This window comes from Cryptotermes secundus, unplaced genomic scaffold (assembly GCF_002891405.2).
Source record: "Cryptotermes secundus unplaced genomic scaffold, Csec_1.0 scaffold2808, whole genome shotgun sequence".
Lineage (NCBI taxonomy): Eukaryota > Metazoa > Arthropoda > Insecta > Blattodea > Kalotermitidae > Cryptotermes > Cryptotermes secundus.
Genome location: NW_019729980.1, coordinates 5,850 through 22,716, shown reverse-complemented (window position 1 = coordinate 22,716; position 16,867 = coordinate 5,850). Strand labels below are relative to the sequence as shown.

At 40.8% G+C, this 16,867-nt stretch overlaps 1 protein-coding gene across 2 annotated transcripts in view; it reads left to right on the top strand.

Moving 5' to 3' along the window:
• The first annotated feature begins 4,507 nt into the window (after positions 1 to 4,507).
• Positions 4,508 to 16,867, top strand: part of LOC111865931 (homocysteine S-methyltransferase 1) — an 18,177-nt gene continuing 5,817 nt past the window's right edge. Inside the window, exons 1-2 of one of the 2 annotated variants that reach the window (XM_023854375.2) lie at positions 4,508 to 4,614; positions 13,678 to 13,953. In XM_023854375.2, coding sequence (XP_023710143.1) covers positions 13,791 to 13,953 — 163 coding nt within the window. In that variant the 5' untranslated portion in view covers positions 4,508 to 4,614; positions 13,678 to 13,790. The other variant, XM_023854374.2, reaches the window with a different exon arrangement.

Genomic DNA, 16,867 nt, shown 5'->3' with positions numbered 1-16,867 from the left:
CCGGTGCACGGTCGGTGCACAGCACGCTATGTGTGAATCCGGCCTGAGTAGACGAAATAAATTACGATGTGGTCTTCCGACCCCACCCATGTGAGTGGGATAGAACCCCGAGTGTTTGTGACATGATGCGCCACGGTTCGAGTGGGAAGGTCCGACCGGTCTGACTTCGGTAGAGTTCAGGCCGTAGCTGCAGGTATGAGTGGTATGAGCACTGCGAGTGAGGAGAGGCTACCGCACCATTAGAGAGAATCCTTAGGCCGGGTACACACTAGCGAGCTGTTGCATGTAACGTAACGGTTACTGTAACCACATTCTGTTAGTGTGGACGCCTTCCGAACCTTGCTCGCGAACGTACTTCGAGCGCGCTCTGTAACACGACCGGCGAGCCACTGCCTTGTCTGTTTTTGCTGCGAACACAAAGGGACTCGCAGTAGGCTCGTGGAAGCCACAATCGCTTGCTCGTAAATGTGTACGTTTCCTCCGATCCAGGAGTAGCGTTGCGAATCGCTATGTCTTCATGGCGAGCTCACCACGAGCACTATGGATCGGGTCGCTCGAAGCTGGTTACATGACGACTATGGAAGTATCGTCCATACGAAGACGTGGTTACAGTAACCGTTACGTTACATGCAACAGCTCGCTAGTCTCTACCCGGCCTTAGGCTGTGTCCACAGTAGCAAGCCGAGGTTCGAGCCAAGCTTCGAACCGAGGCCAGTCGCGAGCACATGTTATAACTTTCCATGCGGCTCGCAGTTATCTTCGCCAACTATGGACGTGTTTAATGCTCGTGACAGAGTTCGGCTCGCTAATCTGGACACAGCCTTACAGTGCCTGTATATTTCGTCAAATATTAACCTTTCCGTTGTCATCTGTTAATTTAACCCTGCCATACATCAAATCCGCTTACCGCTTGGCGAACTTGACTATCCTTGAAATACTGAGATAGAACAGCTGAATGCCTCTTAGAAGAAAGCCACAGTGGCCCCAGACGAGACGGCTAGTGCATAGATAATATTATGACATAATTACTTAAACACTGCCCGCTTAGTGGTAACGGCTCAGTGCCTGGGGGTGTAACCGGGTAACCATGTTCCTGGGGGATATAAATTCATAGACCTGGCCCTCCAGGTTGGGGGAGTCTCGAATCTGAGACAGTAAAATGTGGTCACGAGTCTCGCGGGACTCGGACCTTAGAATGACTGCGCTGGTGAGGACTAGGGGCAATTGGTAACTACAGACTCATCCTCTCGTTAGAGAGGGTGTTACATAAGAGCTATAACCGTAAGTTTTCCGTAGGAAAATAAAGTTACTGGTCGTCAGTCTCAAGGGGCTTGTCGCCAAGACGAACTCATCGGCGGTAAAGCTCCAGTAGTAAAGTAACACTGACACTAACTCTGACTCTGGCATAACTTGCTGCAAAAACCTTCGTTGACAGGAAAACTCTTTACACCTTGTATAAATGTTACTTAGTACAGTGCAGCGACAAGGATGCACAGAGTCCATAATGACCTGGACGCCATGACAGAGCGGATATACTCCTGCTGAAACTACGGTGCAACAAACGTAGCTCTTACTTAGAAAGACCGACCCCTCCTTCGTCGAAGAGAAGTCCCAATTTCGAAACACATATATGTCTAGGAGAGAATAAAAATCTTGGCCATGGATCTTGAGAAGACTGAATTCAGAATGACTGTGCTGACGAAACCAGCAGCAATTTTATCGACCGACTATGCTAAGGCTCCCAGAGTCGTCAGAGAGTAAAATGTGGTCATGATTCCCGTGGGACTCGGAACCAGAAATGACTGTGCTGGCGAGGGACAGCAGAAATTTAGCAGCCAGCCAGTTGTCACGGGTTACTTGTGAGATGGTCGCTTGCCGGTGGGGACGTAAGCGTGGAGGCTGAGGAATCTCCACTGTTGGAGGCCGTTGCCAAGTAACGAGTAGTAAAGGCATAAAAAAGACTTCATGCATGCTGCTGTGCTGATTTGCAGAATGTAGATCCGTGAAATTGTTATTTCATCGGCTTTCTGTTCATCTACTAAATTGCTGATAAGCTTGTACGAATAAATACAAAATTTCTCCTTCATATTCATCATCTGGCCCTTTCCGGCATGATCGATTTTTTTCTTCAAAATATCCTCTATTTTGCCATAGCGGTGTATATTTCTCATATACCGTACGTTCCTTAAGACCAGGGTGCAAAGAACTTTAAAGATTTGTCACAAGACTAAACTTATTACAATGGTAAAGGTCGGCTAGGTCAACATACTACTTATTTCGCCTTCTCTTCGTCAGAGGATAATATACTACATACATGCCCGTGGGGGGGGGGAGCAGGGTCATTTGTCCCATGTCTCTGTCTAAGAAGGGTTGGGAACAATATGTACGCTTATTTAATTTAGAAAATTAACATCAGGCAAGAATGTGGAAATTGACTTTAATGGAACTATTGACTTTCTATTCTTGGCCTTTCCTCGATATTCGTTTTTGTTGTTTCATTCATTCATCAGTAATCTGTCAGACGACAGGTCCACAGTCTCTTCCAAAACAGTTCCTCCACTTAATGCGATCTTCTGTTTTTGGAAAGAGACTATCCAGGAAAAGTGATAATGTGGTAGTTTTTCCATTTGCTTTCCACATCGCAGTACAGCAGCCGTTCAAACCACTCTGGTCACGCCTGTTGCTATACGAACTTGAACCATCTCGAGCATCATTTGTTCTGTGCTTCAAGTCGCTACTGATGACGCTGCTTCCGGCATCAGTTTTTGTTGTTTAGATGTTAAAAATAAGATTTTTAATAGTTGTTCCTAAATATATTAATATATTTATATGCTTTTCAGAGTGGAGCGTGGACCCCATATTTGTGACTCGCCCAGCCTCCATCTGAACTCTCTCAGGCCTTGAATGTATAATATTACACAGCCCTAATGTTGTCTTAGCCTCAAAGGATAGTACAGTCACGAAGAGTATATATTTAATTATGAGAAATGAAATGTAAGATACAGTTGTCTTTAAGACATGTAGCATTCGAACTAAGTTTCATGAAGGTCGTGAAATTAAGTTGCTATGTTAGAAGAGACAGACAGTCGCACATAGATATTGTCACGTAGTTGAGTGTGACTATAAACCGAGTTTGGATTGGTGAATAGATTTATTGACCAATTATACACACAACTCGGAACTACAAGTAATTACAGCGCCGTTGCTAATCTCCACAATTCACAAATCACCACGGCACCCGCTAAGCCTTTTCCAGCCTGCCGTATCTTCACCAGCCATCCCCTGGTAACGGCTTCTAACAGTGGAGATTCTTCAGCTTCAGGCTCTCAGGTTCTATCTTGACAACCTCCCGTGCTGAACTCAGCTGACAACTGCCTAACTCCCAGGCTGGTGGCCATTTCACACCAACCTCCCAGTCTTCTCTAAACAAGCTGACTTTCAACTTTTTTCTTCACAGCCTCCCGTCCAGGACTGCCTCTGAACTGACAACCGACTACAGACTACTGACAACTAACTGGATCGTTCCAATTGTCTTCTTTATATCCATTTTGCACGGACATAGTAGAAAACATCGTTTTCAACAGTAACTATTTTCGTGTGCGTATTCGTCGCAGCGGGAACGTGCTTACCGATTCGTGGCCTAGAAACGGATTGCTTACCACCTTTGTTTATTCGCCTATTGCATAGCAACGGCACTACACGCAACATTTGTTACGATGTTTGTTTCGAGGACTTTGCCTAGCAACGGGTCTATACGGCACAGTACAGTAAAAGCGTACATCTACGGTTCCTTATGTAATAACGAACAGGAAAGAAATATCTTTCAGGAATCGAATCGCCAATGCATTTAGTTCCTCATCCACATGCCGTTATTATTATTAGTTATTTTAGAGAGGGTGGGTTTCCCCATGCACCGCGACCAGTTTGAACTATTGTGCTTCCCTCTATGATATTCTACCAGTCTCTTTACACTACCGATAAATGGTGCGTACCATCAGTCCCGCCGAGCAAGCGAGTTCGGCTACTTGCTTAGCGGTGTCTATAATGCTTCCCCCATCTATCAGAGGCATTAGAGACTATTGTTGGGCGGGAAACGTCCTGGAATTTGGCTCAGTGATCTCCCTTTGGGGATATGAGGTTCTTTTACGTGCCGTAAAGTCCCTCCCGGAGGACTTGTTCCCTGAAATATTTTCCGCCCTTAAAAATTCTACGACCTCAGCCGGGTATTTGAACCCGCTTACCAAGAGTCATGACGTGGGAACGTTACCTCTAGACTACGGAGGCCGCTCACATGCGCTTATATTTTGTGACATATTAACGTTCATGTGTTATCACATTGGTGCGCCCACAACTTTCCCCACTTGGTACTGACTGGCACAAATGCTTGATGCAGTGTAAGTTCTTAATGCCTGTACATCCATGGTGCCAGTACAAGCTCGAGATACAGTAATCTACGTCGTAGACGAAGTGTTTTGGGTGTACGACCTACCATGTGATCTTCACGTGATACCCGTGATATCACCCCCCCCCCTTTCCAAAACAACAACCACCTAGGCCAAGACACTGTACAAAAACGTAGATCTCCAACAATTGTAACGGATAGATGACGAGTAGGTTAGTAGTCTGTGGAGTCACGAATAGTAATGTACACATTTATGTTGTTTTTAAGTAAATTGCAATGTCATTCTTGACGACAGATGGACTTCTTAAAATTGCTACGAATGTGAGTCTTGCATAACATTTAATTTGCGTTCTCATCGTGACGTGACATTTCTCTGAAAGGTAAGAAGTGTTACTAGTAATGAACTTTGTAAATCCTGGCTCAGTGTATAGATTTTTTTTGTGCATTCCATAAGCATCTTGACGTTTATTTATTGCAGATACAAACCTACTGTTAACGAAGCACAACGACAGAAATTATATTTCCACGTATTTCGTTTGAATTGTTTATTTCGTTTAATATCCATCATTCCGAAAAATGTTTTAGATAAAACTTGTAGATCTTACGATTATAATATATGACAATGAACGTTTATTCGAGCTTTATAAAGAATTGGGGTCAATTTGAACCAAAATTAAATTCTTTCGAAACCTAAACTGAATCTAATTCACTGAGTACCTTCAAAAATCAAACACGTGGACTTCTTCGTTATGTGTTTAATTGTACGTTCTGTAAATTGACAAAATGTTTACATGTAAAAAACAACATACTGTTAGCTGCGTAGTGTTTCCCGTTTTATATCAACAGAAATAACACCGATGCGCTAAATTCAATGGTATGTGCTTCGTTTTTAATCGCAATCTAAATAATAAACGGTGGCGTTGAATTTGTTCGATAAAGGGAATTCCCCTCCCAGGACAGTATCACATAATCACTTAAATAACTGGCAGAAAAGAAGAATAATCATTAGAAATGAAAAATACTTCGAAAAAATATGATGGTGGTTACACATTTTCCTCTCCCTCGCACATGGTTTGAGCCGTTTTCATCTGTAGCACGGATGGGGGGGGGGATATTTTAAGCAGTGGTGCCGAACAGTGAGGAGACCCGTTCGTATACTATATTTAGAACGAGAATCGTACTGTCACTGCGCGCTATAAACATTCTCATGGTGTTAACGGACGCAGAATTGAACGGAACTTGGCGCTTAGAGGAGAATCGGTGTAATATCACAAGAGGGACTGATTTTTGTTTTCCGTTCCCTTCCATTATGTGGAAACATTAAATGTGGCTCATTAAAATAGTGTGTTGGGTATAATTTTGACCTCCTCTGTGGTATAGCTACAGATCCAGAGTTCCCGGGTTCGATTCCCGACTCTGCCACTTTTTCTGAGAAGTAATGGGCCTGGAACGGGGTCCACTCACCCTCATGAGGATAACTGAGGAGCTGTTTCAAGGAGATAGCGGCTCCGGTGTAGAAAATCGAGATTAACGGGCGTGGGGATCCATTGCGCTGACCACGCGACACCCTCAATCCGCAAAAGCTGACATTAATTTCGCCGACAAGCGGCGGTCGCTCGGTCAGTATAGTTCGCTTGCGGGCTACAGGCCATGGAGTTTTTTGTTGTTTGTTTCAGGCATAACTGTTGTCTTAAATCGTTACATGTTCATGAACTTAATTGAAAGTGTTTTGTTTGATTCACTGTGAATTTTAAACCAACGGAGGGTAACCTACTTTTGCGGTTGAAGCCATAAATGGGTACGCATTTCCGGTATACGTGTTAAGTTCAAATTAACAGGAAAATGTAAATGAATAATAAAACGTTAAAGTTAATGTAAGTTTAGTAAGATGTCATAATGTACCTTATATCTACAGATAAAGATGAATAAAATAAAAAAAAAAGTTTATGGAATTTTTAAAATTGCTTTTCGGTTAGCATTTTTTTTTTTAAATATTGGATCGATTTTTGGGCTGATAACAAAAAGATTTTGCATAAGAGAATCTATTAGTACATACATTTGCATTTGTTTGTAATAAAGATCATTGTATAAAATTATTTCCACGAGTGTAAGTGACCCAAATTTACACATAAAGCGCAGTACAATACATGCATAATTTGGATAGTCATATTTTGGACCAAATTTCCATATCAACCCCCACAAATATCTGTAAATATGCATTTATAATTCAAATTTATGAACACAGCACAAAAAGGGCTATTTGAGATATTCGAAAACAGCTGGTTTTGAAGTTCTGGTCTATATTCGAACTACGTACTGTTCATTTCTAGTTGACAACAATAGAATGAAAACATATCTTACGTTATAATGAGTTTCTGGTATATACTGCAGCTTAACTTTTCCTGCTGGCCGTTGTGTTATGGGTCTACGGAAAACGATTAACATGTCCAACATGATTAAAGGTTCATGAAAGCTCATGAAAATATAGGGGGCACGCAGTAGCATAGTTGGTTGACGCGCTATGCTACAAGCCAGAAGGTCGCGGGATCGAATTCCGATTAGGTCACTGGATTTTCCAATTGACCTAAGCCTTCCAGCCGCACTATGGCCCTGGAGTCGACTTAGCCTCTAACAGAAATGACTACAAGGAATCTTCCTTGGGGGTAAAGGGCGACCGGCTCGTAAGGCTGACAACCTTACCGCCATCTATGAGCCATCTGTCTAGAAGATATAGTAGCTTAGACCTCTCACACCCCTATGCGCATTCACAGTCTGTTACAGGGACGCCTTTACCTTCTTTACCGTATGAAAAAGGAATATTTCATGTTCCTAAATATTATGGAAAAAACATATTTTACACGCTCATATGTAACTATTTATTTCTACGACGCTTCACTTTTCAGTGAACATTCTGCGTCTTCACGCGAACCACTCCAAATGCCTCTGCGGGCCCCCGTTTGGCATGTATATTTTAATGTTCGCACGCTTTCTTCCAAATTATACTCTTGCCCTAGGTATTTACTTAAATCACAAAACATTAAAGGTAAAGTAAAAAGTAAAGTAAAAGTAAAGGTATCCTTGTAGCAGGCCGTAGAGGCCCATAGGGTTGTGAGATGTTGAGGTTCCCACAATTTCTAGACAGTTGGCTGATAGATGGCGGCAAGGTTTCAGCCTGACGCGCCGCCCGCTCTTTGTCCCCAAGAATATTCCTGGTACTCATTTCTGCTAGAGACTGATTCGACCACAGAGCCATAGTGCGGCTGGAAGGATTAAGTAAATTGAAAAAAATCTAGTGACCTCATGGGAATTCGATCCCGCGACCTTCCGGCTTGTAGCATAGTGCCTCAACCAACTACGCTACCGCGTGCCCGAAACGAAAAACACTAAATCAGATAATTCAAAGGGCACAAGTAAATAACATACTACACAAATTCATCAAGTAATAATTACTATACAAGCATAAACCAGAAACCTTCTGCTAAGAGAAGCAAGCCTGACCTCACTGAACTCTGCGCAACTGGCCCATTAATAAGGCACCGGGCAACCTTTATATTATTGTGTGTTAGAAATAGTAATCTAAGTGGACTAAGGGCGGCAAAGACCCTTAAAATTGGAAGACTTTACCTAATTACAACAATGTTGCCATTCAGTGTTAATGCGACCATCTCATTAGCTCGAGGACCACTAGCATACAAATAAACGTAGTAAAGAATAGCAGCGGCACGCACACAGGGAGACCACACAAAATAACACCTGTGCAGTGCTGGAAACAAGAACTAGCCGCTGCAGCAATATAGACATAGGGCGAGTAACCCTGACAATTTTAAATTTTAAAATTTAGAGTAAAATTTTCAAGGATTTTAAAAATAGAACTGAAGATTTTATAAGTGCTAACGTGTGTAACAAAAATAATCTATAAACCAGACAGATATCAACGAAGTAGATGTTGATAATAACAACGAAAGGAACAGTGTGTTTTTAAACGTTAAATTTTAAACTAAGTGCAGTGTAACAGCAACGCGAGTGTATACACCTGATGATGGCAGTTTGAGGCCGAAACATGTAGTGTAAAGGAGAGCAAGATAAAGGACATATAATATATTGTTTGCACTTGGGACGGAGTTCATATCATTTAACAAATAATCCTGTTTCGGATCGGACTTCAGTTTGGTTAGTGTGGTGTTACTAAAATACTGGGCTCCTTGTACCCCGAAGTTATCTCTAGGGTTAGTTAATTAAGCACCCCGTCACGAAGACGTGTGAGGGAATGGAGTTATAGCTCCACCATTCTTGATCTCGGCACCAGATGGAAGCGAGCGGTCAGCTTCACGGCTCTGTCGCTTTACCCCCGGAAAAAACAGCCACCGATATGCATTGTATAGGAGACTGGGTGGGCCCCATAGTCGGTCTTGACGTCATGGAGAAGAGAAAAGCTTCTTGCCCATCCCTGGGGTCCATTTATTTTCTTGTTGAAGAAAGCAGTTTTCTGGGATTTGGCACCGTGTATATGTGGTGTTAACCGACGTTTCGGAGGAACGTATCGCCTCCATCTTCAGGGTGGAAGAAAAAATATAAGAAATCTGCAAGCGAAGAGACCGTGAGAACCGGTGAGATTTCTTATATTTTTTTCTTCTACCCTGAAGATGGAGGCGATACGTTCCTCCGAAACGTCGGTTAACACCACATATACACGGTGCCAAATCCCAGAAAACTGCTTTCTTCATAGTCACCGCCGTGAAAGCCTCAGATCTTACATATTTTCTTGTTATTGACCAAAAATGAATTTATTTTATGGAATATTTATTAGGATTTTTTCATGTATAATTATATTTAGTTCCGTCAGCACTACTTTTTGTGTAGACGTACTGTACGTTAAGTATTTAGTGCTACATATTTTAGTCTTTCGGTCATCATCATCATCATCATATTGTGCATTCACTGTTGGCTTGGCTGTTGCTTCCCTACAATGGCCAATGCATACATTCAGTGTATTCTATGTTATAATTTTTTTTCTTTTGCTTTCATGTGCACTGCTCACTGTTCGACATTAAAACTTTAACATGTATCACATAATGTTATTCAAGTATTCTGAAGCATTGACCAGTGTGGTGAAGGAGCAGTCAAGTAACAGTGAATGCACAGTACTTGATGGTATCCGAAAGGCCGAAACATGTAGCAATAAATAACAAACAAACAAAACTCTGTGGCTTTAGTCTGCAAGAGAACTATACCGACGGAGCGACCGCCGCTTGTCTGCGAAGTTAGTGCCAACTTTAGAGGATAGAGGGTGTCGCGTGGTCGGCGCAAAAAATCCTCACGACCGTTAATTTCGGTTTTCTAGACCGATGTAAAAATGAATACTGAACATATAGTATCTCTATACAGAAAGTTGTGCTGACGAAGCTAAACACAATGGAGAATATAATAGAACATGACGCGACAATCCATTATTTTTCAATGTAAACAACGTGTATACTTCCTTTGTGAATGTTCACTGCACAGATTGGATGTAACAAACAATAACAATTATCTAATTTCGTGAAACGGACTACTCTTTAAAAAGCCGAGTCACTCAGCTGGATTAAGGAATTCCCTGTCTTTTATGGAACCTGCAGCTTCATTACGGTGTTCACAAAAGACCGTCACTATTCTTGATCCTGAACCTGGTGAACCCAGTCCAAGCCCTGACATTTTCTTACCTTAATGTCCACTTGATCCTACTCTCATATCCATGCCTGTGCTTCCTAAGTGGTCCCTAACAATATTTAACGGAGTGCTAAGCCCATCTTTAAGCAGTCTTCTCCAACCTCTTTTTAGTGCTTCTGCTCTTTGATTTAATCATTCCCTGCAGTAGCCCATTTTCGAACCATCTCAGGTTAAGAGACGAAGATTCACATCGTGTGTATGGAACTCGTGTTAATGTATTTGAAACTAAAAAGGGCAAGTTAGTGAGTGAATGCCCGCTAGAATCACCCCTCATAGAGGGGGAGTGACTAGTAGTATTCAGAACCCTCCTCCGAGAGGAGTCCTCTCGCCCCAGAGGAGGCACCGTTTCGAAACACTCAGAAGTCTTTGAAAGAAAAAAATATGGTCATGGGTCCCGACGGGACTCAAAATCATTATTGGTTGTGCTGGTGAGGGCCAGTGGCAATTTTCCCGACGAACCAAAACCAAAAAACGGCCAGTTTCAGTTCATTGGAAATTGAAAGTAATGCAGAAATCAACATTTGTTAATCTAATTCTGTAGAAAGTCATACTTTGTTCCAAAAATATGAATATAGATCCGAGTGAAAATATTTAGATGAAGCAGTAAAGTTTAAAAGTTTGTTATACAGCGACTTGCCGTATAAAATAACATTGTTCTATTTCAGACCAACGTGTGAGCACTGCCTCACCAAAAGAACATAAATTGGAATTGTTTCAGAAGAGGGTGCTGAGGAGAGTATATGCACTTTTCATTCGTAGGCAAGTTGAAAGGTTTGGGAGTCCCATGTCGCCCACGGACATAAAAATTTGATCTGCACAACTCTCAGAAGTCTTCAAATCCTGTTAAAGAAAATATGTAAATAGTGGTTAAGAGGGAGGAACTAAGAGGAGGCTGGAGAAAGTTTCAAAAAGAATATATTCGTAATTTGTACTCTACAGCAAGCATTGTTAGCGGGGCAGAATCAAGGAGAATGAGATGGGCCAGTGATGCAGCACACATAGAACAGATGAAACTGCCAATAGAATTATCTTTGGAAGTTATAAAGGAAAGAGATAACTTGAGTGACCTAGGTGTAGGTGGTAGGATAATGTAAGAATGGATCATTAAGAAATGGGATAAGTGGATTAGGCTATCTGCCTCAGGATATGGGGCAATGACGGGCTTTGTGAACACAGAACGAAGCCTCTTCGGTTCCTTGAAGGGGAATTTATTGAGAAGTTGATCGACTTTTATCTTCTCAAAAAAGATTTTGCTCCATGGAGTTCGTCATTAACGTCATTGTGTTAATTAATTATTTAGTGTTAATGCATGCTGCTGTGGATATAATATTATCAACTATGAATATAATCCCATCTGATGCGGCAATACATACATGCCTTCTGATAAGGGAGGTACACAGTCCACAATAGAATTCAGCGCTTTCGAGTAGAGACAATTTCGGATAAGTGTAATAAGTTTAAACAATTTGAAATAAAGCAAATATTTTAACTTCAGTAAATTTGGTCTCAGCTCACTTATGCGAAATTAAATATACTGAAAAGTTATTTATGCTGAATGCTAGATTTTTATCACTCTTGAATTATAGTTAACACTAAGTGATTGGTAGACAAATATTTCGTAATGACCATGAATCTGGAAGACACTGAGCCAAGACAGATTTATTTAGAGGCGTGATATCTTATTTAAAGCTCGCTATAGATATAGTCTCATCACTAATAATTGATCTGTCTTGGAAAACAGCTATTTACTGCGCAAAACAAGATGTTGATTAAGTGCTTAATTGTAATTCAAAAACCCGATAACAGTTAGAATGTACTGTATTCTGGTATGTGACTCAATACATTCATGTAGTCTGATAGATCGCTACATTTCAGAGGATTGTCGGTAACAATCTGTTGGACTGCATGGCGCCACATCCCAGAAGACTGTAATCTCCATAGTCACATTAGTGACAACCTCATCCTTATAAGTTTTGCTGTCATAATTTGTTCAGTAACAACCTACAACTTTTATTATCAGTTCCACAGTCTTACGTGCAACACTAATGTTCTATAAAACTTATTAAAGTTTTATGCTACTTTTTGACCAATGTGGTCATCATCAGGCGTTAAAAATTATGGATGAGGGAACTGCTGTCTCCTATATCGTTGCTTAAGTTGTTAATATTTAATCCCCTTGGTGTGCATGTGTCTCTAACATGTATAAGTCCTATTAGAATTCATGTTTGCGAAGTTCATTATGTGTCATATAATTAATTGTTTGTGTAAAAAAAAAAAAAAAAGTAAAGCTATCCCTGTAACAGGCCTTGAAGGCCCATAGGGTTTTCAGACATTGAGGGTCCCACATTATCTAGACAATCGGCTCAAAGAATGCGGTAAGGTTGTCATACTTACGCGCCGGCCACACTTTACTCCCCAGGAAATTTATTTAATTAATTCCTGGTACTCAGTTCTGCTAGATGCTGAGTCGACCTCAAGGCCATAGTGCGTCCGGAAGGATTAGGTCAATTGAAAAAGAAAGTCCAATGACCTCATCGGGACATGAACCCGCGACCTTCTGGCTTGTAGGATAGTGCCTCAACCAACTACGCTACCGCGTGCCCCACTTGTTTGGTTATGAAAATAAAAATAGAATAATAAGCAGAAGATGTAAATACACTATAAAAATACCATATATTCAAAATCAGTAGAGCTGGATTACACAAGAACGATGCACGTATCGACCTTTATAACCTAATATTCGAGGTCATGCAGGAATTAATCGCCAGATAACGAAGCACGCACGCACGCACACACACAAAATACCCAGCCAAAGTCAAGAAACATTTGAAAACAAGACACACAAAAAAAAACACAAAAGGAACAAAACCCACCACCTCGAGTAAGCACAGAGACAAGTAATTATACAGTGTGTCCACAAAGTCCCTTCTGGGTTTTGAAAAATTGTGGCAGGCAATCAAATTGAGTTAGCCATATGCGGTTTGCGGCAAATCATAGTGAAGCTCTGGAGTTTTTTTATTGACCTCAGTAGACCTCGATGTGAGCTCCCTTGGTAGCATGGAGAACGTCCAGACTATATTCGAGTGGACATGCTCCACAGAACATCGTCTGGGCGTTCTCCATGCTACCAAGGGAGCTCATCGAGGTCTACTGAGGTCAGTAAAAAACTTCCAGAGCTTCACTATGATCAGCCCCAAACTGCATATGGCTAGCTCAATTTGTTTGTGCGCCACAATTTTTCAAAACCCCGAAGGGACTTTGTGGACACAACACAACAAACTTCGCATATATGAATTCTAATAGAAGAATTGATACATGTTACAGACATACATGCGCACTGAGGGGACTAACCGAAGCAACGATACAGAAGAAAGCAGTTTCCTGATCCATAATTTTTAACCCTTGATGATGACCACATTGGTAGAAACACGTAGTGTAAAACATTAAAGTGAATAGATTTTAATAAGTTGTACAGAACATTAGTGTTGCACGTGAGACTGTGGAACTGATACTATGTGAAAAGTGCAACAGGATGCTATAATATAATATTAATACAACTTTTGTTTCAGTTGTTCTCTTAAGATGGTCAGTTTATAAGGAAGTCGACACAGTTCTGTATTTTTGGAGAGCAACTTGAAATGGTCAATAATCTTCATGAATTTATTGTAGTTAAAATGAAATAATGTGTGCATTAGAAAGTCGGGTTTATGTGGTGGATGGTGGTTTTGCTACGCAGTTGTGTAACCACGTAAGTGATCCAATAGACGGCACACCTCTATGGAGTGCTAGTTTTCTTTATTCCAACCAAAATGCAGTCATTAAAACGCATCTGGATTTCCTACGAGGTAGGCACATTTATTACGCACATATATTTAAAATATAAAAGTAACAGTTATTGTTCTGTTGTTGTGATCAGATCCAAAGCTAAATTATATATTAAACTTTTAAAGCCTAATGGTTACTATATGCACGAACTGGTTTAACATACTAGAATTCTGCATTCTGCCCACAAAATGTGTTTCATATGGTTCTCACAATAAGCATCGGATGTTTTCCTAAACAGCATTAACCGGCTGGTCCTTGTAGCGGAGACACAGTGTGTTTCCTGTGAGGTACGAACTGAATTTTTATATTTAGTTTGGAAAAAAATTCGGTCTTTAAAGGTTTACTGCTGAAGTGAATATATCCTTTAGTTGTTCATTTGTTAAAATCCATATTCATTAATCGTTTTTGCTGCACAGTCCGAAATGTACTGTCAGTCAGGGATTCTAATATCTAAATTTTATTGTGTTGATATGAGTCTGTAAGACATATCAACATGAAGGGTTTGTTTACACCGACTTTATTATTTTACTAATAAACCACTGGAGGCACAATAGATCACTGTGGTCGCGGTGCAAGGGCCAAGAAGGCCCGCCCCTTATACAGTATACCACTGTATTAAAATTTTGAAACCATACTAACACAAAGGAACCCTTTTTATTTGTTTATGTTTGTATCTACCCCATGCCTCCAAATGTTTACCTCACTTTATTCTGCCTCCATGTTGTATGGTACCACCTACTCTGATACCTTCCTTTACATTCTTGGTATGCATCAAACCAGCTACCTGGTACGAAGTCTTTCCGAAATTAACAGTTGCTCGGTTGGTCAAGAAACTTCTTGCTCATATGAAACTATAAGGTTTCTTGTCGTGTTCGCTGAACTCGCCCCTGGAACCTGATGGGAATCAATACAGCCCAGCTCACCGATTCATGTCATCCCAACGGCTTAATATTTTGTGTTCTACGCTGAGGTTTAATAATGTCCTTGCATGTTTGCCAAGTCTCTTGGGGAGATTTTCCCAGCTTTAGGGCCCGGTGGACGAATTATACGCACTTAAGGGAGACCGATTATCCAGCTAATGAACAACAAGTACAATAATCTAAACCTAAGCGAACGCTCTTCATGTATTCTCCTGCCATAATTGATGACTGATTATGCCATGTCATGAAAATGACTATGTCAGAAAGCAAGTTTACGAAAACATACGTTTGCACATTTTAGACAAGTACACAGAGTGTATCAAATAATTTATTAAATTAAAATAAACCTAGACATTTCAATACTGAAGTAACTGCACATAATGTAGGTACTGAACTGGGCTTAGATTCTCAGGAAGAATACAAGAAGGGAAATATACTTATGTGACGATAAGGGCGATATTTCACCGAAATGTCAGTTGACTTTCAAGGGACTACACGGCGTTGTATCCCAGAAGAGGGTATTCTTCATAACCACCGCTGTGGGGCCCTGAAATCGTGTGGAAATGTACGTATTCCTTCCTGAAACAGAAGATCTATTAAGGACAAACATTAGACTAAACACATCTCACACTGGATATTATAAATGCTTATTACAGCTTACTGGTTTATCTCTCGTCTTTGTGTAAAAATCACAAGGACAGTCATTAGGGAAATCTGAAACACTACACGCCGAGTGTGCCTACAACAGTGAGCACAGTGTATAGAGATAACCATACTCACAATCTCTTCTAGTTTGTTTGCAAGAAATCATGAAGTGGACATAGTGTATAGCAAGAAAGCATGATTAGGTATTGTATTTCAATGCTGTAGCACGAAGAGTATGTCCTGAAAATATATTAACAACTGCTCGTTTACAAAACACTGCGGAACAGTTTCGCGCAGTCGCCATGAGCGTAATATTATACCATCGCGAATGCGAATAATTTCCCAGTGCCTGATTTTCCGCTAATGCGACGATAATAAAACCATAGTTTATTCAGATTCTTTGCAACTAAAACTCTGAATAAGCATTAGGATTACACACTTTTCTTGAATGAGTAGAAAAACAAGAAATAAATAATCACCTGTGCTTACCACAGGCAAATCTCGCAGTAAACGTTACAATAAAATGGACGAAACATAAAATTTCACTCCGCCTCTCACAGACTAAACTAAAGTGGCGCATATTCATATTGCCTTCGTTTCTATTGTCGGCCGCTAAACATCGCCGCTATTACGAACTTTGTTATCTACTACACGTCTTCGGAAAATTAAGGACGCAGAATTCGACTACCTGTCCCTACTCTTTAACCGATTTCGCTGTTCTTTTATCGCTTGAATTAAACAGCGTAATTGAAAAATTCTCTCCAGCCGCACTATTTCTTGTAACTTATTGGTTTCGCATTGTCATTACTTTCCATAAATCTAGTCCAGTGCTTAATTCAGTGTTAGTACTATGTCTGGCGTCATTTCGAAAAGGTTTCTTTACAGTCACCCCAGTTCTCGCATTTCTTATACGGAATGATCGTCTGAAAGCTACCGGAAAATCGTTCGGCCAGCCGCATAGATGGGAGAGGCAGATGATCCTTGTGCCTACTCGGGCAGCAGAGACTCTGACTAGTAGTGGTCTCGACAAACCAAGAGCCCATGCACATTACGCATCGTCTTCAATATCGTCCCGATAAATAACTGAACAGTTAACTTGAAGCAAGCATATACGTTACTTGCTGTTCGAGCGTAATCTCGTGCAACAATACTAAATATTCGTTCAGTCGCATTGCGTCTTGTGCCAAAATTTCACATTCATGTACATCTGTGTGAAAAGTGGTGTTGTAAGAAAAGTAACGAGAAGATTACGGAGTTAATATCAGGATGACGCAGTTCTAGGTAGAAAAAAAAAACTCCATAGAATCACTAATACATAACGACATGGGAAATGATTTTTAGAAAAAAAAAGGGAGGGGGAAGCAAAACA